We start from the raw sequence: 22,689 nt of genomic DNA on the forward strand, positions 1-22,689 counted from the left end.
TAGATGTGTCGCATGCTGCTGGAGAGCGGCAGCGCAATCAACTACCTCAGCAAGACAGGCGAGAGTGCCCTCCACATTTGCACTCAGAAGGGCCGCTTCGAGGCAGCCATGGTCTTGCTCACACACGGCGCCAACGCCAACCTGAAAGGGCAGGATGGCAACACGGCGTTGCACCTCGCCATGAAGGTGCGTGGCCACAGTCCCGGGGGGTCCTGAATCCTGGCCAAATGAAATGACGAGCGTTTGTGTCAGAACAGATGGATCACATGGAGTTGATCAAAGCTCTGATCGTGTTCGGGGCTGACGTGGAGATCCACAATGACTTAGGAGAGACGCCGGGACTGATCGCTGCTCGCACCAGTAAAGGTAATGCTAAAAATAGAATCGCTTTTGTCAAAGTTATGGTATGCATTAATAGTACTTGCGGAATTACTATTTCATCACTCCAACATTTCCTCACACCTATTATATATGAAGGAAGCCAGTTTGACCTTGCCAAATAGTGAGCTATTTAAGCATGTTGTCATTATTAACCCATCAATAAACATTTTGTAACCCCTTTCTTTGTGTGTGCATGTCTAACTGGGATTTGCCATGCATGTTGTTTAAAAAAACAAACAAACAAATAAGGTCCCAATAGAAAGATTCTGCTGGACATGCTGTGTAGTGTGGGTGTGCAACGCTGCCTGCCCCCCTCGCCTGGCAGCCCTCCGCCCATCACCAACAAGGCCGCGGCACCAGGCATAGGTAATGCTCTGTGCCGCCTATTCCTTAAGCTCTTGGATGCATCAACTTAACATTTTAATGTACTCGGGTATTTTAACTCATTCACTGCCATTGACGGCTATAGACGTCAAAAATTCATTTGAACTATTTCTATTCGTTTAACATTTTTTTCCAATTTTGCTAACAAAAGTATGTAAACCTAGATTTTTTTTTATTGTACATTCAGAAAAGATATAACATTTGTGATTAATTGTTAGTTAACTAGTGAAGTCATGTGATTAATTACAATAATTTAAAAAATCGCCTGACGCCCCTAATTAAAAAAATAATAAATTAATGAGGGGGCGTCAGACGATTAAAATGTGTAATTGTAATTAATCGCATGACTTCAATAGTTAACTCATGATTAATCACAAATTTTATATCTGTTATAAATGAACACAACATTTTTTTCTAGGTTTTCATAAAAAATGATTATTATTTTTTTAACTAATGGAAATAGTTCACATGAATTTTTGACGTCTATAGTGGCAGTGAATGAGTTAATATAACTTAGTGATGGCATTTGTAACTTAAAAGAGGACATTGATGGAATGGAATGTTCAATTGCTTGTATGTTATGTGTTAACAAGTAAATCCTTTGCCCATTTCTGAAAATGTATCTGTGATTGACCTGTTCCGGCGAATGAACACGTTAACCACTCCCACGCCGAGTTTCTTTGGCCATTTCATGATCAACTAGGCTGGTTAAGTATCCAGAGTCACTTTCAAAGAAAGCTTTCAGTATGTGTTTGGTGATTTGTCAATGTGGCACAAACACACACAGTGTAGTGCAGTGCACTGTATTTGTTTACAGAGTATCTTGTAGTAGTCCTCAGTACTGTTCTGAAAAAAAGGAGAATACAAATACATGCAACTTTTTACTAGCTATCCGTGATTCACTTTTGGGTCCCGACCCACCAGTTGAGAATCACTGGTGTAGTGTATGAAATGCTGCCTCCACAATTAAAAATGCTTTTATTTTATTTTAGGGCATTTAATTTATTTTTTTTCAAACTTCTGCTAATAAGGAGCAGCTCTTGTCGCAAGCTCAGGCCTCTGCCCCAGTCATTGTAGTATTAAAAGGACTCTCCATTGGTCCATTGTGAGTCATTGAACTGTTTTAATTGTAAAAAAAAAAAAAAAGGGAGACTCCTTCCTCTTAAATGTAACAAAAGAAGTGCAATCAAAAAGGGGAATTTCATGTTGCACTCCCTTGCCTAGTTCCCTCCTTTGTGCGTGATTATGCTGGCGCCTCACGCACCACCTATCTCCGATTGGCCCATAGGGTTTGAGGACATTCTGCACGTGGGAGCGACGATCGGCGCAATGAGCAGAGGCAAGTCAGCGGTGGACGGTTCCAAGGTGGACAAAAGGAGGTGTGCATATCTGGCTTTTCTAATAGCGAAAGTGGAACGATTTGTTACAGTGTACCTGCAATTCTTCTGCAGGATGGACACACTGCTGTGTCTGGATGGGGGAGGAATCAGGGGCCTGGTTCTGATCCAGATGCTGATCGCTCTGGAAAAAGAGGCCAGTCGGCCCACTAGGGAGCTGTTCGACTGGGTGGCCGGCACCAGCACTGGTGGAATTCTGGCCCTTGCTATCGTCCACGGTGTGTACATTATTTTTCCCTCCACACGTCCCTTCATCGCAGTATGAATATGATGACCGCTTCTTCATTGTGCAGGGAAGTCCATGGAGTACCTCCGCTGCTTGTACTTTCGAATGAAGGAGCAGGTGTTCAGAGGCTCGCGACCCTACGAATCGGCTCCGCTGGAGGACTTCCTGAAGAAAGAGTTTGGAGAGAACACCAAAATGGCAGACGTTCAGTATCCCAGGTCCGGGAACCAGCGCGATTACAGCACATATAAATGTTTCAGGTTTTTTTTTTTTTTGCAAATGTCAGATGGAAAAGGATAGGCTGAAGTCTTTTTGTTTGATTGTTTTTCACTTTTTTTCCTTTTTTTTTTTTTTTTACAGTTACCGGTAACAAGTTTTCAGGAAAAAATAAGGGGAAAATTAGGGATGCACCAATCGATCGGCCTGCCTACTGATCTTTTCCACCAATCTAATCTCTCTCCTCAGTGGTCTGGAAAAGTCAGCCACTGTCCTATTCTGCTGAGATGACTAATAGGATTTTCATTTCTATTTGAAATAACTACTTCATGTGCAGTTAAAACAACCCATTTGTATTATTTCACCGATATTGTTCAATGTTTTCCAATAAAACAAGATTGGAACACTGAAGGTATATGTTACTTGTAATGAAAAAAAATCGGGATCGGCAAAAATCGGGATGGCAGGTCAGACTTTTTAAAAGATCGGAGATCGGGGATCGGACAGAAAATTGTGATCGGTGCACCCCTAGAAAAAATAGCCGTAAAATTCTGATGAAGACAATCTGAAATCATTTTATTGGAATAAATACAATCAAAATAATAATAATAATAATCCCAAAAACTAATTTTAAAAAGTTCTATAAAATATATACAGTGGATATACTGTACTAAAACAAAATGCTATCGTTGTGAACTTAAAAACTCATTTGAAAAAAATACATATATTTGAGAGGTTAAGTAAATATAAAGGACTAAGATGAAGAAATTCCTTTTGGCCAAAAGATTTTGTACCAGTGTTTTGTGTCAATATTTTTTTTAATTAAATCTTTCTTTCCTCCCATATCTCACACAGGGTGATGGTGACCAGTGTTCTGGCAGACCGACACCCGGGAGAGCTTCACATTTTCAGGAACTACGACCGTCCATCTGTCCGCAGAGAGTCGCCGTATGCCACCTCCGCCACTTTCAAGCCCCTCACCATCCCGCAAGGTAGGAAGAGAGCTTAGCGCGTGTGTCGCCGTGTTGTCGCCGTGTGCCAGCCGTGTCGTTGTTGCAGGGTGGGAGGATGAGGATTTGTTGCTAGTAGGATACACAGTGGAGCCTCCCAGAAAGCGTAGGAAGGTGATGGATGAAGGTGTGTGTGTGCGCGCTTGACTGAGCTTTGCAGCTTTGTCAGCATGGAGGAATGTCCGGCCTTACTTCACTCGCGAGAACATTGAAGGTGAATCCCTCGTGTTATGTGTTTTGATAAGAGCAACTTGTGTGGCGAGCTGCTCGCTCCAGTGGCGCCGCCCCCACCTACTTCCGGCCAATGGGACGATTCCTGGACGGAGGGCTGTTGGCCAACAACCCTACGCTTGACGCCATGTCAGAGGTCCATCAGCACTACAAAGCGCTAAAAGCAGAAGTAAGGCAACTTTGGTGAATTTGGGTGTTCAATAAATAAGACGTCTGAATACCAATAATATGTTCTTTTGCTTCTCAGGGCCACGGGGTGGAGATCAAGAAGTTGGGTTTAGTTGTTTCTCTTGGGACTGGTAAGGCCCTCACATCAATCTACACGCGTTAGTTAGCACACCAAAAAAAAAAAGTCTGTGTTGCATTCATGTCCTACCCAGACCATAGGAAATGACATAACCCTTCACCCACCCACCCACAATGGTTGCTACAAAATTGTGATCTTTACTTATAAAAAGGTGCTTTTTACTTACCCACCAGCAGCTGTTTTTTCAACTTTTACGTGCTGCAAGAGATTCGCTACTTTGATTAGACTACTTAAAAAACAGAAATGTGACTTTTGTTATTGTTTTACTCGGGTGTTTCGCGGCTTTATAATTTGTATTTTTCTTTACAAAAGGTGTTTGTTACCATAATAATTTTCACAAAAAAGTGCATTTATTCAATATGTCTTTTATTTCATGTGTAATTTAATTTGTATTTCTTATTCATTAAAAAAATGTGATAAAATCGAAATTGTGAATTTATAATTAAAAATCGTTATTACAAGATCGCTAACAAATCGCTAAACAAAAATCAAATACTTTACAGTGGTGCCTTGACTTTCAAGTTAAATTTGTTCTGTTAGCACACTTGTAAATAATCATTGCCAGTGATTTTTATTTATTTATTCTTACGCAGCACAGCGGAGTACCGGCAATTTTCCATTTTAGCTTCTGGCATACCGGGACTTTTTACAGGGTACTGGGGCTTCACAAACAATCCAGATACAGCCGTTTGAACTCACAGTACTAACAGACTTAATATAAAAATAATAATAATGGATATTATTGTTTTAGGTTAATAAAAAAAAAAAAGATTGATGCAAAATTTCTTCCACAAGCCTCCTCCAACTGCATATCATGTGACTAGTGGCTATGCTAGTTCTGTTTAACACTTGAAATTGAGGTTAAAAGAAAGTAGGTGAAATGTGAATGAAAAATGTAAAGTTTCAACACAAAAATAATGACCATTCTTGTAAATTGGATGATTGATAACTCATTACAAACCAACTATTTAATCATGAGAAATAATAAATGTATATGTATATTAAACTGTTATTGTACTTGTATAAGGGGTTCAAATCTCACTTCTGGCCTCCCTGGTTGGAATTAGCTTGTTTTTCCTGATCTTTCGTGGGTTTTCTCCGGGTATTATAGCTACCATGTTCCCGAAACATTTATGCTGGGTTAATTGAAAACTAAATTGTCTATCGGTGTAAATGCTGTTCCTCTTGAGTGCTTTTTTACACTGTCCATTGTCCCCATGTGTCCTCAGGTAAGCCACCCCAAGTGGCGGTGAGTTCCGTGGACGTTTTCCGACCCTCCAATCCACTGGAACTGGCCAAGAGCATCGTTGGAGCCAAGGAGCTGGGCAAGATGTTGGTGGACTGCGTGAGTATGGCTTCACTCGCCGAATTATTGGAAATGGAGTTAACGTTGTATATGACATCATCGCTTTGCTGCCGGACAGTGTACTGACTCTGACGGCTGCGCCGTGGACCGAGCCAGTGCCTGGTGCGAAATGATCGACACCATCTACCACAGGTATGCGACACTCACTCAAGACAGTACAATGTTTTGGAGGCATCTATGGCCCTGAATAAAAACCGGTAATAATATAATGATAACCATCTCCCGCAGACTGAGCCCACAGCTTTCTCAAGAGGTGATGCTGGACGAAGTGAGCGACGCCATTTTGGTGGACATGCTGTGGGAAACGCAGATGTACCTGTACGACAAGAGGGAGGTGCTGCAGTCGCTTGCCAAAGCGCTAGTGAACAACTAAAAGAGAGCAGAAAGCACTCACATGAATGGGTGCTCCCAAATGAGGATGGTCGAGCACTGAACGTAAAGATGGAGGAGGTCTGTGAGTCTGTACACTTGCTTATATTTAAGGTAGCTTTTGCAAATATGTGACTGACATGGAGGTGCGGCGGCCGTTATGCGACCTCTCATTGCAAACATCTGAAACCCAACAACAGGTAGCCTCCACTCATGATATTTTGTGTGTTTTTTTTTTAATTTACCTCTAACATATATAAATAATTATATAACAACAACAATAATAATATAGAAAATAAATATATTACGAAATGCAATACACACACCTTATTGCTTATGATGTAATGTTGACTGATTATTCTTCCCCTGTGTTTGTCATCTCACCCTTTGTTGCACTTTGGTGTCAATCACCTCTGATAACAGATTTTACACGTGCTATATACTTACAGGACACGAGCTACAGAACTTTCAATTCAAGAACTGTTAAAGCTCTGCTGCCAATTAAAAGCATTATATTTGTAAAGGCAGGATTTTTGATACAGCGCTTGTATTCACTGTCATTAGATAGTGTTGGCGTATCTAGTAAAGTGGCTGGACATAAAAGTTGCTTGAAACTACTTGAAAGACAAACCGAAGACCAACTGGACTGGGGCGCCCAACTATTAATGTTCCATTTTGTATACTTGCGTAGCAATTAATGTTGAATGTCAAATAAAATCTCCAAATCAAGCCCTACTTTGCGGTCTGGCAACACATTTGGACTGGAGCAGAGTTTGTTGTTTGTGTCTCCTGCAGATGGCGCCAGTGCTTAATGTCAGCCAAAAAAAAAAACTTCCATGAGGCTTTGCATGGGAAAGGTGTGCTGGTGTCTCCTGGGAAGCTCAACAGATATGAAAAAGAGCTCAGACCGTCACAGGTGTTGTGTTAGTGCTCACATTCAGCAGTAGACAGTGCTGTGTTGATGTGCAGCAGCGAGCCACAATCTGGTGGAAAATATATCACTGAGCCTGCTTGACATTAGAGTTGACTTATCATTGTCTGATGATTGTTTTTGAGTTTTGTTGAGGTTAGCATAATTAAGGGGGTACCCTGACTTGAATGTGGGTCCCCTGGAATTAGTACACTTTTTCTAATGTATCTGTAAATAAAGTTGCTGCCAGAGTAACAGTCCACAGAAATGAAATCACACTACAAACAACTGCGATTAGGGGGTAGGCCTACGCAGATCCACTTGATCTCCAGTCAAATGCTCTACCATTGAGCTACACCCCCTTACTTAGTTTCATTTTCTGTGTAAGATATCAACAAATAAAGTTGTTGAAACGGTAAGAATCGTCTTACGTCTGACACTACTAAGAAGAGAGATAGGGGGTACCCAGAATTGAACTGGGGACCTTTTGATCTGCAGTCAAATGCTCTACCACTGAGCTACACCCCCTTACTTAGTTTCATTTTCTGTGTAGGATATCAACAAATAAAGTTGCTGCTACGGTAGAAAAGAAAATCCTCTCATGTCTGACATTACTAAGAACTGAGATAGGGGGTACCCAGATTTGAACTGGCGACCTCTTGATCTGCAGTCAAATGCTCTACCACTGAGCTACACCTCCTTTCTTAGCTTCATTTTCTGTGTAAGATATCAACAAGTAAAGTTGCTGCCACGGTAGGAAAGAAAATCCTCTCATGTCTGACACTACTAAGAAGTGAGATAGGGGGTACCCAGATTTGAACTGGGGACCTCTTGATCTGCAGTCAAATGCTCTTCCACTGAGCTACACCCCCTTACTTAGTTTATTTTTCTGTGTAGGATATCAACAAATAAAATTGCTGCTACGGTAGAAAAAAAATCCTCTTACGTCTGACACTACTAAGAAGAGAGATAGAGGGTACAACACGTAAAGTTGCTGCCACGGTAGAAAAAAGAAAATCCTCTCATGTCTGACACTACCAAGAACTGAGATAGGGGGTACCCAGATTTGAACTGGCGACCTCTTGATCTGCAGTCAAATGCTCTACCATTGAGCTACACCCCGATTCCTTAACTTAATTTTCTGTATAAGATATCAATAAATAAGGTTGTTGAAACGGTAAGAATCCTCTAACGTCTGACACTACTAAGAAGTGAGATAGGGGGTACCCAGATTTGAACCGGGGACCTCTTGATCTGCAGTCAAATGCTCTACCACTGAGCTACACCCCCTTTCTTAGCTTTATTTTCTGTGTAAGATATCAACAAGTAAAGTTGCTGCCATGGTAGGAAAGAAAATCCTCTCATGTCTGACACTACTAAGAAGTGAGATAGGGGGTACCCAGATTTGAACTGGGGACCTCTTGATCTGCAGTCAAATGCTCTACCGTTGAGCTACACCCCCATTACTTAGCTTCATTTTCTGTGTAAAATAATCCTCACCCAAAAAAGTTCCTGCCGCGGTAAGAATTCTCTACTGTGACACTACTAAGAACTGAGATAGGGGGTACCCAGAATTGAACTGGGGACCTCTTGATCTGCAGTCAAATGCTCTACCACTGAGCTACACCCCCATTACTTAGCTTTGTTTTCTGTGTAAGATATCAACACGTAAAGTTGCTGCCACGGTAGAAAAAAGAAAATCCTCTCATGTCTGACACTACTAAGAACTGAGATAGGGGGTACCCAGATTTGAACTGGGGACCTCTTGATCTGCAGTCAAATGCTCTACCACTGAGCTACACCCCCTTTCTTAGCTTCATTTTCTGTGTAAGATATCAACAAGTAAAGTTGCTGCCACGGTAGAAAAAAGAAAATCCTCTCATGTCTGACACTACCAAGAACTGAGATAGGGGGTACCCAGATTTGAACTGGGGACCTCTTGATCTGCAGTCAAATGCCCTACCACTGAGCTACACCCCCTTACTTAACTTGTTTTTCTGTGTATGATATCAACAAATAAAATTGCTGCTACGGTAGAAAAAAAAATCCTCTCATGTCTGACACTACTAAGAAGTGAGCTAGGGGGTACCCAGATTTGAACTGTGTACCTCTTGATCTGCAGTCAAATGCTCTACCGTTTAGCTACACCCCCATTACTTAGCTTCATTTTCTGTGTAAAATAATCCCCACCCAAAAAAGTTCCTGCCGCGGTAAAAATTCTCTACTGTCTGACACTACTAAGAACTGAGATAGGGGGTACCCAGAATTGAACTGTGTACCTCTTGATCTGCAGGCAAATGCTCTACCATTGAGCTACACCCCCATTACTTAGCTTTATTTTCTGTGTAAAATAATCCCCACCCAAAAAAGTTCCTGCCGCGGTAAAAATTCTCTACTGTCTGACACTACTAAGAACTGAGATAGGGGGTACCCAGAATTGAACTGGGGACCTCTTGATCTGCAGGCAAATGCTCTACCGTTGAGCTACACCCCCTTTCTTAGCTTCATTTTCTGTGTAAAATAATCCCCACCCAAAAAAGTTCCTGCCATGGTAAAAATTCTCTACTGTCTGACACTACTAAGAACTGAGATAGGGGGTACCCAGAATTGAACTGTGTACCTCTTGATCTGCAAGCAAATGCTCTACCATTGAGCTACACCCCCATTACTTAGCTTTATTTTCTGTGTAAAATAATCCCCACCCAAAAAAGTTCCTGCCGCGGTAAAAATTCTCTACTGTCTGACACTACTAAGAACTGAGATAGGGGGTACCCAGAATTGAACTGGGGACCTCTTGATCTGCAGTCAAATGCTCTACCATTGAGCTACACCCCCATTACTTAGCTTCATTTTCTGTGTAAAATAATCTTCACCCAAAAAAGTTCCTGCCGCGGTAAAAATTCTCTACTGTGACACTGCTAAGAAGTGAGATAGGGGGTACCCAGAATTGAACTGGGGACCTCTTGATCTGCAGTCAAATGCTCTTCCACTGAGCTACACCCCCTTACTTATTTTATTTTTCTGTGTATGATATCAACAAATAAAATTGCTGCTACGGTAGAAAAAAAAATCCTCTCATGTCTGACACTACTAAGAAGTGAGATAGGGGGTACCCAGATTTGAACTGGGGACCTCTTGATCTGCAGTCAAATGCTCTACCATTGAGCTACACCCCCATTACTTAGCTTCATTTTCTGTGTAAGATAATCCCCACCCAAAAAAGTTCCTGCCGCGGTAAAAATTCTCTACTGTCTGACACTACTAAGAACTGAGATAGGGGGTACCCAGAATTGAACTGGGGACCTCTTGATCTGCAGTCAAATGCTCTTCCACTGAGCTACACCCCCATTACTTAGCTTTATTTTCTGTGTAAGATAATCCCCACCCAAAAAAGTTCCTGCCATGGTAAAAATTCTCTACTGTCTGACACTACTAAGAACTGAGATAGGGGGTACCCAGAATTGAACTGTGTACCTCTTGATCTGCAAGCAAATGCTCTACCATTGAGCTACACCCCCATTACTTAGCTTTATTTTCTGTGTAAAATAATCCCCACCCAAAAAAGTTCCTGCCGCGGTAAAAATTCTCTACTGTCTGACACTACTAAGAACTGAGATAGGGGGTACCCAGAATTGAACTGGGGACCTCTTGATCTGCAGTCAAATGCTCTACCATTGAGCTACACCCCCATTACTTAGCTTCATTTTCTGTGTAAAATAATCTTCACCCAAAAGAGTTCCTGCCGCGGTAAAAATTCTCTACTGTGACACTGCTAAGAAGTGAGATAGGGGGTACCCAGAATTGAACTGGGGACCTCTTGATCTGCAGTCAAATGCTCTTCCACTGAGCTACACCCCCTTACTTATTTTATTTTTCTGTGTATGATATCAACAAATAAAATTGCTGCTACGGTAGAAAAAAAAATCCTCTCATGTCTGACACTACTAAGAAGTGAGATAGGGGGTACCCAGATTTGAACTGGGGACCTCTTGATCTGCAGTCAAATGCTCTACCATTGAGCTACACCCCCATTACTTAGCTTCATTTTCTGTGTAAGATAATCCCCACCCAAAAAAGTTCCTGCCGCGGTAAAAATTCTCTACTGTCTGACACTACTAAGAACTGAGATAGGGGGTACCCAGAATTGAACTGGGGACCTCTTGATCTGCAGTCAAATGCTCTTCCACTGAGCTACACCCCCATTACTTAGCTTTATTTTCTGTGTAAGATAATCCCCACCCAAAAAAGTTCCTGCCGCGGTAAAAATTCTCTACTGTCTGACACTACTAAGAACTGAGATAGGGGGTACCCAGAATTGAACTGGGGACCTCTTGATCTGCAGTCAAATGCTCTACCGTTGAGCTACACCCCCATTACTTAGCTTCATTTTCTGTGTAAAATAATCTTCACCCAAAAAAGTTCCTGCCGCGGTAAGAATTCTCTACTGTGACACTGCTAAGAAGTGAGATAGGGGGTACCCAGAATTGAACTGGGGACCTCTTGATCTGCAGGCAAATGCTCTTCCACTGAGCTACACCCCCTTACTTAATTTATTTTTCTGTGTAAGATATCAACACGTAAAGTTGCTGCCACGGTAGAAAAAAGAAAATCCTCTCATGTCCTACACTACTAAGAACTGAGATAGGGGGTACCCAGATTTGAACTGGGGACCTCTTGATCTGCAGTCAAATGCTCTACCACTGAGCTACACCCCCTTACTTAGTTTCTTTTTCTGTGTATGATATCAACTAATAAAATTGCTGCCACGGTAGGAAAAAAAAACTCCCATGTCTGACACTACTAAGAACTGATATAGGGGGTACCCAGATTTGAACTGGGGACCTCTTGATCTGCAGTCAAATGCTCTACCACTGAGCTACACCCCCCTACTTAGTTTATATTTCTGTGTATGATATCAACAAATAAAATTGCTGCTACGGTAGAAAAAAAATCCTCTCATGTCTGACACTACTAAGAAGTGAGATAGGGGGTACCCAGAATTGAACTGGGGACCTCTTGATCTGCAGTCAAATGCTCTTCCACTGAGCTACACCCCCTTACTTAGTTTATTTTTCTGTGTACGATATCAACAAATAAAATTGCTGCTACGGTAGAAAAAAAAAATCCTCTCATGTCTGACACTACTAAGAAGTGAGATAGGGGGTACCCAGATTTGAACTGGGGACCTCTTGATCTGGAGTCAAATGCTCTACCACTGAGCTACACCCCCTTACTTAGTTTCTTTTTCTGTGTATGATATCAACAAATAAAATTGCTGCTACGGTAGAAGAAAAATCCTCTCATGTCTGACACTACTAAGAAGTGAGATAGGGGCTACCCAGATTTGAACTGGGGACCTCTTGATCTGCAGTCAAATGCTCTACCATTGAGCTACACCCCCATAACTTAGCTTCATTTTCTGTGTAAGATAATCCCCACCCAAAAAAGTTCCTGCCGCGGTAAAAATTCTCTACTGTCTGACACTACTAAGAACTGAGATAGGGGGTACCCAGAATTGAACTGGGGACCTCTTGATCTGCAGTCAAATGCTCTACCGTTGAGCTACACCCCCATTACTTAGCTTCATTTTCTGTGTAAGATAATCCTCACCCAAAAAAGTTCCTGCCGCGGTAAAAATTCTCTACTGTGACACTACTAAGAAGTGAGATAGGGGGTACCCAGAATTAAACTGGGGACCTCTTGATCTGCAGTCAAATGCTCTTCCACTGAGCTACACCCCCATTACTTAGCTTTGTTTTCTGTGTAAGATATCAACACGTAAAGTTGCTGCCACGGTAGAAAAAAGAAAATCCTCTCATGTCTGACACTACTAAGAACTGAGATAGGGGGTACCCAGATTTGAACTGGGGACCTCTTGATCTGCAGTCAAATGCTCTACCACTGAGTTACACCCCCTTACTTAGTTTCTTTTTCTGTGTATGATATCAACAAATAAAATTGCTGCCACGGTAGGAAAAAAAAACTCCCATGTCTGACACTACTAAGAACTGATATAGGGGGTACCCAGATTTGAACTGGGGACCTCTTGATCTGCAGTCAAATGCTCTACCACTGAGCTACACCCCCCTAGTTAGTTTATATTTCTGTGTATGATATCAACAAATAAAATTGCTGCTACGGTAGAAAAAAAATCCTCTCATGTCTGACACTACTAAGAAGTGAGATAGGGGGTACCCAGAATTGAACTGGTGACCTCTTGATCTGCAGTCAAATGCTCTTCCACTGAGCTACACCCCCTTACTTAGTTTATTTTTCTGTGTATGATATCAACAAATAAAATTGCTGCTACGGTAGAAAAAAAATCCTCTCATGTCTGACACTACTAAGAAGTGAGATAGGGGGTACCCAGATTTGAACTGGGGACCTCTTGATCTGCAGTCAAATGCTCTACCATTGAGCTACACCCCCATTACTTAGCTTCATTTTTTGTGTAAGAAAATCCCCACCCAAAAAAGTTCCTGCCGCGGTAAAAATTCTCTACTGTCTGACACTACTAAGAACTGACATAAGGGGTACCCAGAATTGAACTGGGGACCTCTTGATCTGCAGTCAAATGCTCTTCCACTGAGCTACACCCCCACTAATTAGCTTTTTTTTCTGTGTAAGATATCAACACGTAAAGTTGCTGCCACGGTAGAAAAAAGAAAATGCTCTCATGTCTGACACTACTAAGAACTGAGATAGGGGGTACCCATATTTGAACTGGAGACCTCTTGATCTGCAGTCAAATGCTCTACCACTGAGCTACACCCCCTTACTTAGTTTCTTTTTCTGTGTATGATATCAACAAATAAAATTGCTGCTACGGTAGAAAGAAAAATCCTCTCATGTCTGACACTACTAAGAAGTGAGATAGGGGGTACCCAGATTTGAACTGGGGACCTCTTGATCTGCAGTCAAATGCTCTACCATTGAGCTACACCCCCATTACTTAGCTTCATTTTCTGTGTAAAATAATCCCCACCCAAAAAAGTTCCTGCCGCGGTAAAAATTCTCTACTGTCTGACACTACTAAGAACCAAGATAGGGGGTACCCAGAATTGAACTGGGGACCTCTTGATCTGCAGTCAAATGCTCTACCACTGAGCTACACCCCCTTACTTAGTTTATTTTTCTGTGTATGATATCAACAAATAAAATTGCTGCTACGGTAGAAAAAAAATCCTCTCATGTCTGACACTACTAAGAAGTGAGATATGGGGTACCCAGATTTGAACTGGGGACCTCTTGATCTGCAGTCAAATGCTCTACCATTGAGCTACACCCCCATTACTTAGCTTCATTTTCTGTGTAAGATAATCCCCACCCAAAAAAGTTCCTGCCGCGGTAGAAATCCTCTTACGTCTGACACTACTAAGAAGAGATATAGGGGGTACCCAGAATTGAACTGGGGACCTCTTGATCTGCAGTCAAATGCTCTACCATTGAGCTACACCCCCATTACTTAGCTTCATTTTCTGTGTAAGATAATCCCCACCCAAAAAAGTTCCTGCCGCGGTAAAAATCCTCTTACGTCTGACACTACTAAGAACTGAGATAGGGGGTACCCAGATTTGAATTGTGGACCTCTTGATCTGCAGTCAAATGCTCTACCACTGAGCTACACCCCCTTACTTAGTTTATTTTTCTGTGTATGATATCAACAAATAAAATTGCTGCTACGGTAGAAAAAAAATCCTCTCATGTCTGACACTACTAAGAAGTGAGATAGGGGGTACCCAGATTTGAACTGGGGACCTCAATATCTGCAGTCAAATGCTCTACCATTGAGCTACACCCCCATTACTTAGCTTCATTTTCTGTGTAAGATAATCCCCACCCAAAAAAGTTCCTGCCACGGTAAAAATTCTCTACTGTCTGACACTACTAAGAACTGAGATAGGGGGTACCCAGAATTGAACTGGGGACCTCTTGATCTGCAGTCAAATGCTCTACCGTTGAGCTACACCCCCATTACTTAGCTTCATTTTCTGTGTAAAATAATCCGCATCCAAAAAAGTTCCTGCCGCGGTAAAAATTCTCTACTGTGGTACTACTAAGAACTGCGATAGGGGGTACCCAGAATTGAACTGGGGACCTCTTGATCTGCAGTCAAATGCTCTTCCACTGAGCTACACCCCCATTACTTAGCTTTGTTTTCTGTGTAAGATATCAACACGTAAAGTTGCTGCCACGGTAGAAAAAAGAAAATCCTCTCATGTCTGACACTACTAAGAAGTGAGATAGGGGGTACCCAGAATTGAACTAGGGACCTCTTGATCTGCAGTCAAATGCTCTACCACTGAGCTACACCCCCTTACTTAGTTTATTTTTCTGTGTATGATATCAACAAATAAAATTGCTGCTACGGTAGAAAAAAAATCCTCTCATGTCTGACACTACTACGAAGTGAGATAGGGGGTACCCAGAATTGAACTGGGGACCTCTTGATCTGCAGTCAAATGCTCTTCCGCTGAGCTACACCCCCTTACTTAGTTTATTTTTCTGTGTATGATATCAACAAATAAAATTGCTGCTACGGTAGAAAAAAAAATCCTCTCATGTCTGACACTACTAAGAAGTGAGATAGGGGGTACCCAGATTTGAACTGGGGACCTCTTGATCTGCAGTCAAATGCTCTACCATTGAGCTACACCCCCATTACTTAGCTTCATTTTCTGTGTAAGATAATCCCCACCCAAAAAAGTTCCTGCCGCGGTAAAAATTCTCTACTGTCTGACACTACTAAGAACTGACATAGGGGGTACCCAGAATTGAACTGGGGACCTCTTGATCTGCAGTCAAATGCTCTTCCACTGAGCTACACCCCCATTACTTAGCTTTGTTTTCTGTGTAAGATATCAACACGTAAAGTTGCTGCCACGGTAGAAAAAAGAAAATCCTCTCATGTCTGACACTACTAAGAACTGAGATAGAGGGTACCCAGATTTGAACTGGGGACCTCTTGATCTGCAGTCAAATGCTCTACCACTGAGCTACACCACCTTACTTAGTTTCTTTTTCTGTGTATGATATCAACAAATGAAATTGCTGCTACGGTAGAAAGAAAAATCCTCTCATGTCTGACACTACTAAGAAGTGAGATAGGGGGTACTCAGATTTGAACTGGGGACCTCTTGATCTGCAGTCAAATGCTCTACCATTGAGCTACACCCCCATTACTTAGCTTCATTTTCTGTGTAAGATAATCCCCACCCAAAAAAGTTCCTGCCGCGGTAAAAATTCTCAACTGTGGCACTACTAAGAACTGAGATAGGGGGTACCCAGAATTGAACTGGGGACCTCTTGATCTGCAGTCAAATGCTCTACCACTGAGCTACACCCCCTTTCTTAGCTTCATTTTCTGTGTAAGATATCAACAAGTAAAGTTGCTGCCACGGTAAGAAAGAAAATCCTCTCATGTCTGACACTACTAAGAAGTGAGATAGGGGGTACCCAGATTTGAACTGGGGACCTCTTGATCTGCAGTCAAATGCTCTACCGTTGAGCTACACCCCCATTACTTAGCTTCATTTTCTGTGTAAGATAATCCTCACCCAAAAAAGTTCCTGCCGCGGTAAAAATTCTCTACTGTGACACTACTAAGAAGTGAGACAGGGGGTACCCAGAATTAAACTGGGGACCTCTTGATCTGCAGTCAAATGCTCTTCCACTGAGCTACACCCCCATTACTTAGCTTTGTTTTCTGTGTAAGATATCAACACGTAAAGTTGCTGCCACGGTAGAAAAAAGAAAATCCTCTCATGTCTGACACTACTAAGAACTGAGATAGGGGGTACCCAGATTTGAACTGGGGACCTCTTGATCTGCAGTCAAATGCTCGACCATTGAGCTACACCCCCATTACTTAGCTTCATTTTCTGTATAAGATAATCGCCACCCAAAAAAGTTCCTGCCGCGGTAGAAATCCTCTTACGTCTGACACTACTAAGAAGAGATATAGGGGGTACCCAGAATTGAACTGGGGACCTCTTGATCTGCAGTCAAATGCTCTACCATTGAGCTACACCCCCATTACTTAGCTTCATTTTCTGTGTAAGATAATCCCCACCCAAAAAAGTTCCTGCCGCGGTAAAAATTCTCTACTGTCTGACACTACTAAGAACTGAGATAGGGGTACCCAGAATTGAACTGGGGACCTCTTGATCTGCAGTCAAATGCTCTACCGTTGAGCTACACCCCCATTACTTAGCTTCATTTTCTGTGTAAAATAATCCGCACCCAAAAAAGTTCCTGCCGCGGTAAAAATTCTCTACTGTGGCACTACTAAGAAGTGAGATATGGGGTACCCAGAATTGAACTGGGGACCTCTTGATCTGCAGTCAAATGCTCTTCCACTGAGCTACACCCCCATTACTTAGCTTTGTTTTCTGTGTGAGATATCAACACGTAAAGTTGCTGCCACGGTAGAAAAAAGAAAATCCTCTCATGTCTGACACTACTAAGAACTGAGATAGGGGGTACCCAGATTTGAATTGTGGACCTCTTGATCTGCAGTCAAATGCTCTTCCACTGAGCTACACCCCCTTACTTAGTTTATTTTTCTGTGTATGATATCAACAAATAAAATTGCTGCTACGGTAGAAAAAAAATCCTCTCATGTCTGACACTACTAAGAAGTGAGATTGGGGGTACCCAGATTTGAACTGGGGACCTCAATATCTGCAGTCAAATGCTCTACCATTGAGCTACACCCCCATTACTTAGCTTCATTTTCTGTGTAAGATAATCCCCACCCAAAAAAGTTCCTGCCGCGGTAAAAATTCTCTACTGTCTGACACTACTAAGAACTGAGATAGGGGGTACCCAGAATTGAACTGGGGACCTCTTGATCTGCAGTCAAATGCTCTACCGTTGAGCTACACCCCCATTACTTAGCTTCATTTTCTGTGTAAAATAATCCGCATCCAAAAAAGTTCCTGCCGCGGTAAAAATTCTCTACTGTGGTACTACTAAGAACTGCGATAGGGGGTACCCAGAATTGAACTGGGGACCTCTTGATCTGCAGTCAAATGCTCTTCCACTGAGCTACACCCCCATTACTTAGCTTTGTTTTCTGTGTAAGATATCAACACGTAAAGTTGCTGCCACGGTAGAAAAAAGAAAATCCTCTCATGTCTGACACTACTAAGAAGTGAGATAGGGGGTACCCAGAATTGAACTAGGGACCTCTTGATCTGCAGTCAAATGCTCTACCACTGAGCTACACCCCCTTACTTAGTTTATTTTTCTGTGTATGATATCAACAAATAAAATTGCTGCTACGGTAGAAAAAAAATCCTCTCATGTCTGACACTACTACGAAGTGAGATAGGGGGTACCCAGAATTGAACTGGGGACCTCTTGATCTGCAGTCAAATGCTCTTCCACTGAGCTACACCCCCTTACTTGGTTTATTTTTCTGTGTATGATATCAACAAATAAAATTGCTGCTACGGTAGAAAAAAAAATCCTCTCATGTCTGACACTACTAAGAAGTGAGATAGGGGGTACCCAGATTTGAACTGGGGACCTCTTGATCTGCAGTCAAATGCTCTACCATTGAGCTACACCCCCATTACTTAGCTTCATTTTCTGTGTAAGATAATCCCCACCCAAAAAAGTTCCTGCCGCGGTAAAAATTCTCTACTGTCTGACACTACTAAGAACTGACATAGGGGGTACCCAGAATTGAACTGGGGACCTCTTGATCTGCAGTCAAATGCTCTTCCACTGAACTACACCCCCATTACTTAGCTTTGTTTTCTGTGTTAGATATCAACACGTAAAGTTGCTGCCACGGTAGAAAAAAGAAAATCCTCTCGTGTCTGACACTACTAAGAACTGAGGCAGAGGGTACCCAGATTTGAACTGGGGACCTCTTGATCTGCAGTCAAATGCTCTACCACTGAGCTACACCACCTTACTTAGTTTCTTTTTCTGTGTATGATATCAACAAATGAAATTGCTGCTACGGTAGAAAGAAAAATCCTCTCATGTCTGACACTACTAAGAAGTGAGATAGGGGGTACTCAGATTTGAACTGGGGACCTCTTGATCTGCAGTCAAATGCTCTACCATTGAGCTACACCCCCATTACTTAGCTTCATTTTCTGTGTAAGATAATCCCCACCCAAAAAAGTTCCTGCCGCGGTAAAAATTCTCTACTGTGGCACTACTAAGAACTGAGATAGGGGGTACCCAGAATTGAACTGGGGACCTCTTGATCTGCAGTCAAATGCTCTACCACTGAGCTACACCCCCTTTCTTAGCTTCATTTTCTGTGTAAGATATCAACAAGTAAAGTTGCTGCCACGGTAAGAAAGAAAATCCTCTCATGTCTGACACTACTAAGAAGTGAGATAGGGGGTACCCAGAATTGAACTGGGGACCTCTTGATCTGCAGTCAAATGCTCTTCCACTGAGCTACACCCCCATTACTTAGCTTTGTTTTCTGTGTAAGATATCAACACGTAAAGTTGCTGCCACGGTAGAAAAAAGAAAATCCTCTCATGTCTGACACTACTAAGAAGTGAGATAGGGGGTACCCAGAATTGAACTAGGGACCTCTTGATCTGCAGTCAAATGCTCTACCACTGAGCTACACCCCCTTACTTAGTTTATTTTTCTGTGTATGATATCAACAAATAAAATTGCTGCTACGGTAGAAAAAAAATCCTCTCATGTCTGACACTACTACGAAGTGAGATAGGGGGTACCCAGAATTGAACTGGGGACCTCTTGATCTGCAGTCAAATGCTCTTCCACTGAGCTACACCCCCTTACTTAGTTTATTTTTCTGTGTATGATATCAACAAATAAAATTGCTGCTACGGTAGAAAAAAAATCCTCTCATGTCTGACACTACTAAGAAGTGAGATAGGGGGTACCCAGATTTGAACTGGGGACCTCTTGATCTGCAGTCAAATGCTCTACCATTGAGCTACACCCCCATTACTTAGCTTCATTTTCTGTGTAAGATAATCCCCACCCAAAAAAGTTCCTGCCGCGGTAAAAATTCTCTACTGTCTGACACTACTAAGAACCGAGATAGGGGGTACCCAGAACTGAACTGGGGACCTCTTGATCTGCAGTCAAATGCTCTACCACTGAGCTACACGCCCTTACTTAGTTTCTTTTTCTGTGTATGATATCAACAAATAAAATTGCTGCTACGGTAGAAAAAAATCCTCTCATGTCTGACACTACTAAGAAGTGAGATAGGGGGTACCCAGATTTGAACTGGGGACCTCTTGATCTGCAGTCAAATGCTCTACCATTGAGCTACACCCCCATTACTTAGCTTCATTTTCTGTGTAAGATAATCCCCACCCAAAAAAGTTCCTGCCGCGGTAAAAATTCTCTACTGTCTGACACTACTAAGAACTGACATAGGGGGTACCCAGAATTGAACTGGGGACCTCTTGATCTGCAGTCAAATGCTCTTCCACTGAGCTACACCCCCATTACTTAGCTTTGTTTTCTGTGTTAGATATCAACACGTAAAGTTGCTGCCACGGTAGAAAAAAGAAAATCCTCTCATGTCTGACACTACTAAGAACTGAGGTAGAGGGTACCCAGATTTGAACTGGGGACCTCTTGATCTGCAGTCAAATGCTCTACCACTGAGCTACACCACCTTACTTAGTTTCTTTTTCTGTGTATGATATCAACAAATGAAATTGCTGCTACGGTAGAAAGAAAAATCCTCTCATGTCTGACACTACTAAGAAGTGAGATAGGGGGTACCCAGAATTGAACTGGAGACCTCTTGATCTGCAGTCAAATGCTCTACCACTGAGCTACACCCCCTTTCTTAGCTTCATTTTCTGTGTAAGATATCAACAAGTAAAGTTGCTGCCACGGTAAGAAAGAAAATCCTCTCATGTCTGACACTACTAAGAAGTGAGATAGGGGGTACCCAGATTTGAACTGGGGACCTCTTGATCTGCAGTCAAATGCTCTACCGTTGAGCTACACCCCCATTACTTAGCTTCATTTTCTGTGTAAGATAATCCTCACCCAAAAAAGTTCCTGCCGCGGTAAAAATTCTCTACTGTGACACTACTAAGAAGTGAGATAGGGGGTACCCAGAATTAAACTGGGGACCTCTTGATCTGCAGTCAAATGCTCTTCCACTGAGCTACACCCCCATTACTTAGCTTTGTTTTCTGTGTAAGATATCAACACGTAAAGTTGCTGCCACGGTAGAAAAAAGAAAATCCTCTCATGTCTGACACTACTAAGAACTGAGATAGGGGGTACCCAGATTTGAACTGGGGACCTCTTGATCTGCAGTCAAATGCTCTACCACTGAGCTACACCCCCTTACTTAGTTTATTTTTCTGTGTATGATATCAACAAATAAAATTGCTGCCACGGTAGGAAAAAAAAACTCCCATGTCTGACACTACTAAGAACTGATATAGGGGGCACCCAGAATTGAACTGGGGACCTCTTGATCTGCAGTCAAATGCTCTACCACTGAGCTACACCCCCTTACTTAGTTTATTTTTCTGTGTATGATATCAACAAATAAAATTGCTGCTACGGTAGAAAAAAAAATCCTCTCATGTCTGACACTAATAAGAAGTGAGATAGGGGGTACCCAGATTTGAACTGGGGACCTCTTGATCTGCAGTCAAATGCTCGACCATTGAGCTACACCCCCATTACTTAGCTTCATTTTCTGTATAAGATAATCGCCACCCAAAAAAGTTCCTGCCGCGGTAGAAATCCTCTTACGTCTGACACTACTAAGAAGAGATATAGGGGGTACCCAGATTTGAACTGGGGACCTCTTGATCTGCAGTCAAATGCTCTACCATTGAGCTACACCCCCATTACTTAGCTTCATTTTCTGTGTAATATAATCCCCACCCAAAAAAGTTCCTGCCGCGGTAAAAATTCTCTACTGTCTGACACTACTAAGAACTGAGATAGGGGGTACCCAGAATTGAACTAGGGACCTCTTGATCTGCAGTCAAATGCTCTACCACTGAGCTACACCCCCTTACTTAGTTTATTTTTCTGTGTATGATATCAACAAATAAAATTGCTGCTACGGTAGAAAAAAAATCCTCTCATGTCTGACACTACTAAGAAGTGAGATAGGGGGTACCCAGAATTGAACTGGGGACCTCTTGATCTGCAGTCAAATGCTCTTCCACTGAGCTACACCCCCTTACTTAGATTATTTTTCTGTGTATGATATCAACAAATAAAATTGCTGCTACGGTAGAAAAAAAAAATCCTCTCATGTCTGACACTACTAAGAAGTGAGATAGGGGGTACCCAGATTTGAACTGGGGACCTCTTGATCTGCAGTCAAATGCTCTACCATTGAGCTACACCCCCATTACTTAGCTTCATTTTCTGTGTAAGATAATCCCCACCCAAAAAAGTTCCTGCCGCGGTAAAAATTCTCTACTGTCTGACACTACTAAGAACCGAGATAGGGGGTACCCAGAATTGAACTGGGGACCTCTTGATCTGCAGTCAAATGCTCTACCACTGAGCTACACCCCTATTACTTAGCTTTGTTTTCTGTGTAAGATATCAACACGTAAAGTTGCTGCCACGGTAGAAAAAAGAAAATCCTCTCATGTCTGACACGACTAAGAACTGAGATAGGGAGTACCCAGATTTGAGCTGGGGACCTCTTGATCTGCAGTCAAATGCTCTACCACTGAGCTACACCCCCTTACTTAGTTTCTTTTTCTGTGTATGATATCAACAAATGAAATTGTTGCTACGGTAGAAAGAAAAATCCTCTCATGTCTGACACTACTAAGAAGTGAGATAGGGGGTACCCAGAATTGAACTGGGGACCTCTTGATCTGCAGTCAAATGCTCTACCGTTGAGCTACACCCCCATTACTTAGCTTCATTT

The 22,689-nt window shown here is 42.2% G+C and overlaps 1 protein-coding gene and 85 non-coding genes across 90 annotated transcripts in view; 1 reads left to right on the plus strand and 85 right to left on the minus strand.

Annotated features, from left to right (window-relative positions):
• The window catches only part of pla2g6 (phospholipase A2, group VI (cytosolic, calcium-independent)), a 54,724-nt gene extending 48,102 nt beyond the window's left edge, over positions 1 to 6,622 (plus strand). For 4 of the 5 annotated variants that reach the window (XM_086081860.1, XM_086081858.1, XM_086081859.1 and 1 more), the window contains 12 exons: positions 4 to 186; positions 258 to 366; positions 631 to 747; positions 2,054 to 2,144; positions 2,217 to 2,380; positions 2,456 to 2,606; positions 3,460 to 3,596; positions 3,860 to 4,014; positions 4,093 to 4,144; positions 5,382 to 5,497; positions 5,577 to 5,650; positions 5,747 to 6,622. In XM_086081860.1, coding sequence (XP_085937986.1) covers positions 4 to 186; positions 258 to 366; positions 631 to 747; positions 2,054 to 2,144; positions 2,217 to 2,380; positions 2,456 to 2,606; positions 3,460 to 3,596; positions 3,860 to 4,014; positions 4,093 to 4,144; positions 5,382 to 5,497; positions 5,577 to 5,650; positions 5,747 to 5,891 — 1,494 coding nt within the window. In that variant the 3' untranslated portion in view covers positions 5,892 to 6,622. Of the gene's footprint in view, positions 1 to 3; positions 187 to 257; positions 367 to 630; positions 748 to 2,053; positions 2,145 to 2,216; positions 2,381 to 2,455; positions 2,607 to 3,459; positions 3,597 to 3,663; positions 3,742 to 3,859; positions 4,015 to 4,092; positions 4,145 to 5,381; positions 5,498 to 5,576; positions 5,651 to 5,746 lie in introns of all 5 variants that reach the window. The other variant, XM_086081861.1, reaches the window with a different exon arrangement.
• Positions 6,623 to 7,253: 631 nt separating this feature from the next.
• trnac-gca (transfer RNA cysteine (anticodon GCA)) lies at positions 7,254 to 7,325 on the minus strand. The gene has a single exon. It is a non-coding gene; the product is annotated as a tRNA-Cys (tRNA).
• Positions 7,326 to 7,425: 100 nt separating this feature from the next.
• trnac-gca (transfer RNA cysteine (anticodon GCA)) lies at positions 7,426 to 7,497 on the minus strand. The gene has a single exon. It is a non-coding gene; the product is annotated as a tRNA-Cys (tRNA).
• A 100-nt stretch (positions 7,498 to 7,597) lies between these two features.
• trnac-gca (transfer RNA cysteine (anticodon GCA)) lies at positions 7,598 to 7,669 on the minus strand. Its single transcript has one exon. It is a non-coding gene; the product is annotated as a tRNA-Cys (tRNA).
• Positions 7,670 to 7,848: 179 nt separating this feature from the next.
• On the minus strand, positions 7,849 to 7,920 carry trnac-gca (transfer RNA cysteine (anticodon GCA)). Its single transcript has one exon. It is a non-coding gene; the product is annotated as a tRNA-Cys (tRNA).
• A 95-nt stretch (positions 7,921 to 8,015) lies between these two features.
• trnac-gca (transfer RNA cysteine (anticodon GCA)) lies at positions 8,016 to 8,087 on the minus strand. Its single transcript has one exon. It is a non-coding gene; the product is annotated as a tRNA-Cys (tRNA).
• Positions 8,088 to 8,187: 100 nt separating this feature from the next.
• On the minus strand, positions 8,188 to 8,259 carry trnac-gca (transfer RNA cysteine (anticodon GCA)). The gene has a single exon. It is a non-coding gene; the product is annotated as a tRNA-Cys (tRNA).
• A 97-nt stretch (positions 8,260 to 8,356) lies between these two features.
• trnac-gca (transfer RNA cysteine (anticodon GCA)) lies at positions 8,357 to 8,428 on the minus strand. The gene has a single exon. It is a non-coding gene; the product is annotated as a tRNA-Cys (tRNA).
• A 103-nt stretch (positions 8,429 to 8,531) lies between these two features.
• trnac-gca (transfer RNA cysteine (anticodon GCA)) lies at positions 8,532 to 8,603 on the minus strand. The gene has a single exon. It is a non-coding gene; the product is annotated as a tRNA-Cys (tRNA).
• Positions 8,604 to 8,705: 102 nt separating this feature from the next.
• Positions 8,706 to 8,777, minus strand: trnac-gca (transfer RNA cysteine (anticodon GCA)). Its single transcript has one exon. It is a non-coding gene; the product is annotated as a tRNA-Cys (tRNA).
• Positions 8,778 to 9,219: 442 nt separating this feature from the next.
• trnac-gca (transfer RNA cysteine (anticodon GCA)) lies at positions 9,220 to 9,291 on the minus strand. Its single transcript has one exon. It is a non-coding gene; the product is annotated as a tRNA-Cys (tRNA).
• A 269-nt stretch (positions 9,292 to 9,560) lies between these two features.
• trnac-gca (transfer RNA cysteine (anticodon GCA)) lies at positions 9,561 to 9,632 on the minus strand. Its single transcript has one exon. It is a non-coding gene; the product is annotated as a tRNA-Cys (tRNA).
• A 97-nt stretch (positions 9,633 to 9,729) lies between these two features.
• trnac-gca (transfer RNA cysteine (anticodon GCA)) lies at positions 9,730 to 9,801 on the minus strand. The gene has a single exon. It is a non-coding gene; the product is annotated as a tRNA-Cys (tRNA).
• A 100-nt stretch (positions 9,802 to 9,901) lies between these two features.
• Positions 9,902 to 9,973, minus strand: trnac-gca (transfer RNA cysteine (anticodon GCA)). Its single transcript has one exon. It is a non-coding gene; the product is annotated as a tRNA-Cys (tRNA).
• A 99-nt stretch (positions 9,974 to 10,072) lies between these two features.
• trnac-gca (transfer RNA cysteine (anticodon GCA)) lies at positions 10,073 to 10,144 on the minus strand. Its single transcript has one exon. It is a non-coding gene; the product is annotated as a tRNA-Cys (tRNA).
• A 270-nt stretch (positions 10,145 to 10,414) lies between these two features.
• trnac-gca (transfer RNA cysteine (anticodon GCA)) lies at positions 10,415 to 10,486 on the minus strand. Its single transcript has one exon. It is a non-coding gene; the product is annotated as a tRNA-Cys (tRNA).
• A 97-nt stretch (positions 10,487 to 10,583) lies between these two features.
• Positions 10,584 to 10,655, minus strand: trnac-gca (transfer RNA cysteine (anticodon GCA)). The gene has a single exon. It is a non-coding gene; the product is annotated as a tRNA-Cys (tRNA).
• A 100-nt stretch (positions 10,656 to 10,755) lies between these two features.
• On the minus strand, positions 10,756 to 10,827 carry trnac-gca (transfer RNA cysteine (anticodon GCA)). The gene has a single exon. It is a non-coding gene; the product is annotated as a tRNA-Cys (tRNA).
• Positions 10,828 to 10,926: 99 nt separating this feature from the next.
• On the minus strand, positions 10,927 to 10,998 carry trnac-gca (transfer RNA cysteine (anticodon GCA)). The gene has a single exon. It is a non-coding gene; the product is annotated as a tRNA-Cys (tRNA).
• A 99-nt stretch (positions 10,999 to 11,097) lies between these two features.
• On the minus strand, positions 11,098 to 11,169 carry trnac-gca (transfer RNA cysteine (anticodon GCA)). The gene has a single exon. It is a non-coding gene; the product is annotated as a tRNA-Cys (tRNA).
• Positions 11,170 to 11,266: 97 nt separating this feature from the next.
• On the minus strand, positions 11,267 to 11,338 carry trnac-gca (transfer RNA cysteine (anticodon GCA)). Its single transcript has one exon. It is a non-coding gene; the product is annotated as a tRNA-Cys (tRNA).
• Positions 11,339 to 11,440: 102 nt separating this feature from the next.
• Positions 11,441 to 11,512, minus strand: trnac-gca (transfer RNA cysteine (anticodon GCA)). The gene has a single exon. It is a non-coding gene; the product is annotated as a tRNA-Cys (tRNA).
• A 99-nt stretch (positions 11,513 to 11,611) lies between these two features.
• On the minus strand, positions 11,612 to 11,683 carry trnac-gca (transfer RNA cysteine (anticodon GCA)). Its single transcript has one exon. It is a non-coding gene; the product is annotated as a tRNA-Cys (tRNA).
• Positions 11,684 to 11,782: 99 nt separating this feature from the next.
• trnac-gca (transfer RNA cysteine (anticodon GCA)) lies at positions 11,783 to 11,854 on the minus strand. Its single transcript has one exon. It is a non-coding gene; the product is annotated as a tRNA-Cys (tRNA).
• Positions 11,855 to 11,955: 101 nt separating this feature from the next.
• Positions 11,956 to 12,027, minus strand: trnaw-cca (transfer RNA tryptophan (anticodon CCA)). Its single transcript has one exon. It is a non-coding gene; the product is annotated as a tRNA-Trp (tRNA).
• A 99-nt stretch (positions 12,028 to 12,126) lies between these two features.
• On the minus strand, positions 12,127 to 12,198 carry trnac-gca (transfer RNA cysteine (anticodon GCA)). Its single transcript has one exon. It is a non-coding gene; the product is annotated as a tRNA-Cys (tRNA).
• Positions 12,199 to 12,297: 99 nt separating this feature from the next.
• Positions 12,298 to 12,369, minus strand: trnac-gca (transfer RNA cysteine (anticodon GCA)). The gene has a single exon. It is a non-coding gene; the product is annotated as a tRNA-Cys (tRNA).
• A 97-nt stretch (positions 12,370 to 12,466) lies between these two features.
• On the minus strand, positions 12,467 to 12,538 carry trnac-gca (transfer RNA cysteine (anticodon GCA)). The gene has a single exon. It is a non-coding gene; the product is annotated as a tRNA-Cys (tRNA).
• Positions 12,539 to 12,641: 103 nt separating this feature from the next.
• On the minus strand, positions 12,642 to 12,713 carry trnac-gca (transfer RNA cysteine (anticodon GCA)). Its single transcript has one exon. It is a non-coding gene; the product is annotated as a tRNA-Cys (tRNA).
• A 99-nt stretch (positions 12,714 to 12,812) lies between these two features.
• trnac-gca (transfer RNA cysteine (anticodon GCA)) lies at positions 12,813 to 12,884 on the minus strand. The gene has a single exon. It is a non-coding gene; the product is annotated as a tRNA-Cys (tRNA).
• A 99-nt stretch (positions 12,885 to 12,983) lies between these two features.
• On the minus strand, positions 12,984 to 13,055 carry trnac-gca (transfer RNA cysteine (anticodon GCA)). Its single transcript has one exon. It is a non-coding gene; the product is annotated as a tRNA-Cys (tRNA).
• Positions 13,056 to 13,154: 99 nt separating this feature from the next.
• Positions 13,155 to 13,226, minus strand: trnac-gca (transfer RNA cysteine (anticodon GCA)). Its single transcript has one exon. It is a non-coding gene; the product is annotated as a tRNA-Cys (tRNA).
• A 99-nt stretch (positions 13,227 to 13,325) lies between these two features.
• On the minus strand, positions 13,326 to 13,397 carry trnac-gca (transfer RNA cysteine (anticodon GCA)). The gene has a single exon. It is a non-coding gene; the product is annotated as a tRNA-Cys (tRNA).
• A 103-nt stretch (positions 13,398 to 13,500) lies between these two features.
• trnac-gca (transfer RNA cysteine (anticodon GCA)) lies at positions 13,501 to 13,572 on the minus strand. Its single transcript has one exon. It is a non-coding gene; the product is annotated as a tRNA-Cys (tRNA).
• A 100-nt stretch (positions 13,573 to 13,672) lies between these two features.
• Positions 13,673 to 13,744, minus strand: trnac-gca (transfer RNA cysteine (anticodon GCA)). The gene has a single exon. It is a non-coding gene; the product is annotated as a tRNA-Cys (tRNA).
• A 99-nt stretch (positions 13,745 to 13,843) lies between these two features.
• trnac-gca (transfer RNA cysteine (anticodon GCA)) lies at positions 13,844 to 13,915 on the minus strand. The gene has a single exon. It is a non-coding gene; the product is annotated as a tRNA-Cys (tRNA).
• Positions 13,916 to 14,014: 99 nt separating this feature from the next.
• Positions 14,015 to 14,087, minus strand: trnac-gca (transfer RNA cysteine (anticodon GCA)). Its single transcript has one exon. It is a non-coding gene; the product is annotated as a tRNA-Cys (tRNA).
• A 98-nt stretch (positions 14,088 to 14,185) lies between these two features.
• trnac-gca (transfer RNA cysteine (anticodon GCA)) lies at positions 14,186 to 14,257 on the minus strand. Its single transcript has one exon. It is a non-coding gene; the product is annotated as a tRNA-Cys (tRNA).
• A 99-nt stretch (positions 14,258 to 14,356) lies between these two features.
• trnac-gca (transfer RNA cysteine (anticodon GCA)) lies at positions 14,357 to 14,428 on the minus strand. Its single transcript has one exon. It is a non-coding gene; the product is annotated as a tRNA-Cys (tRNA).
• Positions 14,429 to 14,698: 270 nt separating this feature from the next.
• On the minus strand, positions 14,699 to 14,770 carry trnac-gca (transfer RNA cysteine (anticodon GCA)). Its single transcript has one exon. It is a non-coding gene; the product is annotated as a tRNA-Cys (tRNA).
• A 97-nt stretch (positions 14,771 to 14,867) lies between these two features.
• trnac-gca (transfer RNA cysteine (anticodon GCA)) lies at positions 14,868 to 14,939 on the minus strand. The gene has a single exon. It is a non-coding gene; the product is annotated as a tRNA-Cys (tRNA).
• Positions 14,940 to 15,042: 103 nt separating this feature from the next.
• Positions 15,043 to 15,114, minus strand: trnac-gca (transfer RNA cysteine (anticodon GCA)). Its single transcript has one exon. It is a non-coding gene; the product is annotated as a tRNA-Cys (tRNA).
• A 99-nt stretch (positions 15,115 to 15,213) lies between these two features.
• On the minus strand, positions 15,214 to 15,285 carry trnac-gca (transfer RNA cysteine (anticodon GCA)). Its single transcript has one exon. It is a non-coding gene; the product is annotated as a tRNA-Cys (tRNA).
• A 100-nt stretch (positions 15,286 to 15,385) lies between these two features.
• trnac-gca (transfer RNA cysteine (anticodon GCA)) lies at positions 15,386 to 15,457 on the minus strand. The gene has a single exon. It is a non-coding gene; the product is annotated as a tRNA-Cys (tRNA).
• A 99-nt stretch (positions 15,458 to 15,556) lies between these two features.
• trnac-gca (transfer RNA cysteine (anticodon GCA)) lies at positions 15,557 to 15,628 on the minus strand. The gene has a single exon. It is a non-coding gene; the product is annotated as a tRNA-Cys (tRNA).
• Positions 15,629 to 15,731: 103 nt separating this feature from the next.
• trnac-gca (transfer RNA cysteine (anticodon GCA)) lies at positions 15,732 to 15,803 on the minus strand. The gene has a single exon. It is a non-coding gene; the product is annotated as a tRNA-Cys (tRNA).
• A 100-nt stretch (positions 15,804 to 15,903) lies between these two features.
• trnac-gca (transfer RNA cysteine (anticodon GCA)) lies at positions 15,904 to 15,975 on the minus strand. Its single transcript has one exon. It is a non-coding gene; the product is annotated as a tRNA-Cys (tRNA).
• Positions 15,976 to 16,072: 97 nt separating this feature from the next.
• Positions 16,073 to 16,144, minus strand: trnac-gca (transfer RNA cysteine (anticodon GCA)). Its single transcript has one exon. It is a non-coding gene; the product is annotated as a tRNA-Cys (tRNA).
• A 100-nt stretch (positions 16,145 to 16,244) lies between these two features.
• Positions 16,245 to 16,316, minus strand: trnac-gca (transfer RNA cysteine (anticodon GCA)). Its single transcript has one exon. It is a non-coding gene; the product is annotated as a tRNA-Cys (tRNA).
• Positions 16,317 to 16,413: 97 nt separating this feature from the next.
• Positions 16,414 to 16,485, minus strand: trnac-gca (transfer RNA cysteine (anticodon GCA)). The gene has a single exon. It is a non-coding gene; the product is annotated as a tRNA-Cys (tRNA).
• A 103-nt stretch (positions 16,486 to 16,588) lies between these two features.
• trnac-gca (transfer RNA cysteine (anticodon GCA)) lies at positions 16,589 to 16,660 on the minus strand. The gene has a single exon. It is a non-coding gene; the product is annotated as a tRNA-Cys (tRNA).
• A 99-nt stretch (positions 16,661 to 16,759) lies between these two features.
• On the minus strand, positions 16,760 to 16,831 carry trnac-gca (transfer RNA cysteine (anticodon GCA)). Its single transcript has one exon. It is a non-coding gene; the product is annotated as a tRNA-Cys (tRNA).
• Positions 16,832 to 16,929: 98 nt separating this feature from the next.
• On the minus strand, positions 16,930 to 17,001 carry trnac-gca (transfer RNA cysteine (anticodon GCA)). The gene has a single exon. It is a non-coding gene; the product is annotated as a tRNA-Cys (tRNA).
• A 97-nt stretch (positions 17,002 to 17,098) lies between these two features.
• trnac-gca (transfer RNA cysteine (anticodon GCA)) lies at positions 17,099 to 17,171 on the minus strand. Its single transcript has one exon. It is a non-coding gene; the product is annotated as a tRNA-Cys (tRNA).
• Positions 17,172 to 17,273: 102 nt separating this feature from the next.
• Positions 17,274 to 17,345, minus strand: trnac-gca (transfer RNA cysteine (anticodon GCA)). The gene has a single exon. It is a non-coding gene; the product is annotated as a tRNA-Cys (tRNA).
• Positions 17,346 to 17,444: 99 nt separating this feature from the next.
• Positions 17,445 to 17,516, minus strand: trnac-gca (transfer RNA cysteine (anticodon GCA)). The gene has a single exon. It is a non-coding gene; the product is annotated as a tRNA-Cys (tRNA).
• Positions 17,517 to 17,615: 99 nt separating this feature from the next.
• On the minus strand, positions 17,616 to 17,687 carry trnac-gca (transfer RNA cysteine (anticodon GCA)). Its single transcript has one exon. It is a non-coding gene; the product is annotated as a tRNA-Cys (tRNA).
• Positions 17,688 to 17,784: 97 nt separating this feature from the next.
• trnac-gca (transfer RNA cysteine (anticodon GCA)) lies at positions 17,785 to 17,856 on the minus strand. The gene has a single exon. It is a non-coding gene; the product is annotated as a tRNA-Cys (tRNA).
• Positions 17,857 to 17,959: 103 nt separating this feature from the next.
• Positions 17,960 to 18,031, minus strand: trnac-gca (transfer RNA cysteine (anticodon GCA)). The gene has a single exon. It is a non-coding gene; the product is annotated as a tRNA-Cys (tRNA).
• Positions 18,032 to 18,130: 99 nt separating this feature from the next.
• On the minus strand, positions 18,131 to 18,202 carry trnac-gca (transfer RNA cysteine (anticodon GCA)). Its single transcript has one exon. It is a non-coding gene; the product is annotated as a tRNA-Cys (tRNA).
• Positions 18,203 to 18,302: 100 nt separating this feature from the next.
• On the minus strand, positions 18,303 to 18,374 carry trnac-gca (transfer RNA cysteine (anticodon GCA)). Its single transcript has one exon. It is a non-coding gene; the product is annotated as a tRNA-Cys (tRNA).
• A 99-nt stretch (positions 18,375 to 18,473) lies between these two features.
• trnac-gca (transfer RNA cysteine (anticodon GCA)) lies at positions 18,474 to 18,545 on the minus strand. The gene has a single exon. It is a non-coding gene; the product is annotated as a tRNA-Cys (tRNA).
• Positions 18,546 to 18,648: 103 nt separating this feature from the next.
• On the minus strand, positions 18,649 to 18,720 carry trnac-gca (transfer RNA cysteine (anticodon GCA)). Its single transcript has one exon. It is a non-coding gene; the product is annotated as a tRNA-Cys (tRNA).
• A 100-nt stretch (positions 18,721 to 18,820) lies between these two features.
• On the minus strand, positions 18,821 to 18,892 carry trnac-gca (transfer RNA cysteine (anticodon GCA)). Its single transcript has one exon. It is a non-coding gene; the product is annotated as a tRNA-Cys (tRNA).
• A 97-nt stretch (positions 18,893 to 18,989) lies between these two features.
• Positions 18,990 to 19,061, minus strand: trnac-gca (transfer RNA cysteine (anticodon GCA)). Its single transcript has one exon. It is a non-coding gene; the product is annotated as a tRNA-Cys (tRNA).
• Positions 19,062 to 19,161: 100 nt separating this feature from the next.
• Positions 19,162 to 19,233, minus strand: trnac-gca (transfer RNA cysteine (anticodon GCA)). The gene has a single exon. It is a non-coding gene; the product is annotated as a tRNA-Cys (tRNA).
• Positions 19,234 to 19,336: 103 nt separating this feature from the next.
• Positions 19,337 to 19,408, minus strand: trnac-gca (transfer RNA cysteine (anticodon GCA)). The gene has a single exon. It is a non-coding gene; the product is annotated as a tRNA-Cys (tRNA).
• A 99-nt stretch (positions 19,409 to 19,507) lies between these two features.
• Positions 19,508 to 19,579, minus strand: trnac-gca (transfer RNA cysteine (anticodon GCA)). The gene has a single exon. It is a non-coding gene; the product is annotated as a tRNA-Cys (tRNA).
• A 99-nt stretch (positions 19,580 to 19,678) lies between these two features.
• Positions 19,679 to 19,750, minus strand: trnac-gca (transfer RNA cysteine (anticodon GCA)). Its single transcript has one exon. It is a non-coding gene; the product is annotated as a tRNA-Cys (tRNA).
• Positions 19,751 to 19,849: 99 nt separating this feature from the next.
• Positions 19,850 to 19,921, minus strand: trnac-gca (transfer RNA cysteine (anticodon GCA)). The gene has a single exon. It is a non-coding gene; the product is annotated as a tRNA-Cys (tRNA).
• A 98-nt stretch (positions 19,922 to 20,019) lies between these two features.
• Positions 20,020 to 20,091, minus strand: trnac-gca (transfer RNA cysteine (anticodon GCA)). The gene has a single exon. It is a non-coding gene; the product is annotated as a tRNA-Cys (tRNA).
• A 99-nt stretch (positions 20,092 to 20,190) lies between these two features.
• trnac-gca (transfer RNA cysteine (anticodon GCA)) lies at positions 20,191 to 20,262 on the minus strand. Its single transcript has one exon. It is a non-coding gene; the product is annotated as a tRNA-Cys (tRNA).
• A 99-nt stretch (positions 20,263 to 20,361) lies between these two features.
• Positions 20,362 to 20,437, minus strand: trnac-gca (transfer RNA cysteine (anticodon GCA)). Its single transcript has one exon. It is a non-coding gene; the product is annotated as a tRNA-Cys (tRNA).
• Positions 20,438 to 20,537: 100 nt separating this feature from the next.
• trnac-gca (transfer RNA cysteine (anticodon GCA)) lies at positions 20,538 to 20,609 on the minus strand. Its single transcript has one exon. It is a non-coding gene; the product is annotated as a tRNA-Cys (tRNA).
• A 100-nt stretch (positions 20,610 to 20,709) lies between these two features.
• On the minus strand, positions 20,710 to 20,781 carry trnac-gca (transfer RNA cysteine (anticodon GCA)). The gene has a single exon. It is a non-coding gene; the product is annotated as a tRNA-Cys (tRNA).
• Positions 20,782 to 20,878: 97 nt separating this feature from the next.
• trnac-gca (transfer RNA cysteine (anticodon GCA)) lies at positions 20,879 to 20,950 on the minus strand. The gene has a single exon. It is a non-coding gene; the product is annotated as a tRNA-Cys (tRNA).
• Positions 20,951 to 21,053: 103 nt separating this feature from the next.
• On the minus strand, positions 21,054 to 21,125 carry trnac-gca (transfer RNA cysteine (anticodon GCA)). The gene has a single exon. It is a non-coding gene; the product is annotated as a tRNA-Cys (tRNA).
• A 99-nt stretch (positions 21,126 to 21,224) lies between these two features.
• On the minus strand, positions 21,225 to 21,296 carry trnac-gca (transfer RNA cysteine (anticodon GCA)). Its single transcript has one exon. It is a non-coding gene; the product is annotated as a tRNA-Cys (tRNA).
• Positions 21,297 to 21,396: 100 nt separating this feature from the next.
• Positions 21,397 to 21,468, minus strand: trnac-gca (transfer RNA cysteine (anticodon GCA)). The gene has a single exon. It is a non-coding gene; the product is annotated as a tRNA-Cys (tRNA).
• Positions 21,469 to 21,567: 99 nt separating this feature from the next.
• trnac-gca (transfer RNA cysteine (anticodon GCA)) lies at positions 21,568 to 21,639 on the minus strand. The gene has a single exon. It is a non-coding gene; the product is annotated as a tRNA-Cys (tRNA).
• Positions 21,640 to 21,738: 99 nt separating this feature from the next.
• trnac-gca (transfer RNA cysteine (anticodon GCA)) lies at positions 21,739 to 21,810 on the minus strand. Its single transcript has one exon. It is a non-coding gene; the product is annotated as a tRNA-Cys (tRNA).
• Positions 21,811 to 21,909: 99 nt separating this feature from the next.
• trnac-gca (transfer RNA cysteine (anticodon GCA)) lies at positions 21,910 to 21,981 on the minus strand. The gene has a single exon. It is a non-coding gene; the product is annotated as a tRNA-Cys (tRNA).
• A 101-nt stretch (positions 21,982 to 22,082) lies between these two features.
• Positions 22,083 to 22,154, minus strand: trnac-gca (transfer RNA cysteine (anticodon GCA)). Its single transcript has one exon. It is a non-coding gene; the product is annotated as a tRNA-Cys (tRNA).
• Positions 22,155 to 22,253: 99 nt separating this feature from the next.
• On the minus strand, positions 22,254 to 22,325 carry trnac-gca (transfer RNA cysteine (anticodon GCA)). Its single transcript has one exon. It is a non-coding gene; the product is annotated as a tRNA-Cys (tRNA).
• Positions 22,326 to 22,428: 103 nt separating this feature from the next.
• Positions 22,429 to 22,500, minus strand: trnac-gca (transfer RNA cysteine (anticodon GCA)). Its single transcript has one exon. It is a non-coding gene; the product is annotated as a tRNA-Cys (tRNA).
• A 100-nt stretch (positions 22,501 to 22,600) lies between these two features.
• Positions 22,601 to 22,672, minus strand: trnac-gca (transfer RNA cysteine (anticodon GCA)). The gene has a single exon. It is a non-coding gene; the product is annotated as a tRNA-Cys (tRNA).
• Positions 22,673 to 22,689: the final 17 nt, after the last annotated feature.

This window comes from Leptonotus elevatus, chromosome 8 (genome assembly GCF_054856555.1).
Source record: "Leptonotus elevatus isolate MCC_2025b chromosome 8, RoL_Lele_1.0, whole genome shotgun sequence".
In the NCBI taxonomy this organism is placed as follows: Eukaryota; Metazoa; Chordata; class Actinopteri; order Syngnathiformes; family Syngnathidae; genus Leptonotus; species Leptonotus elevatus.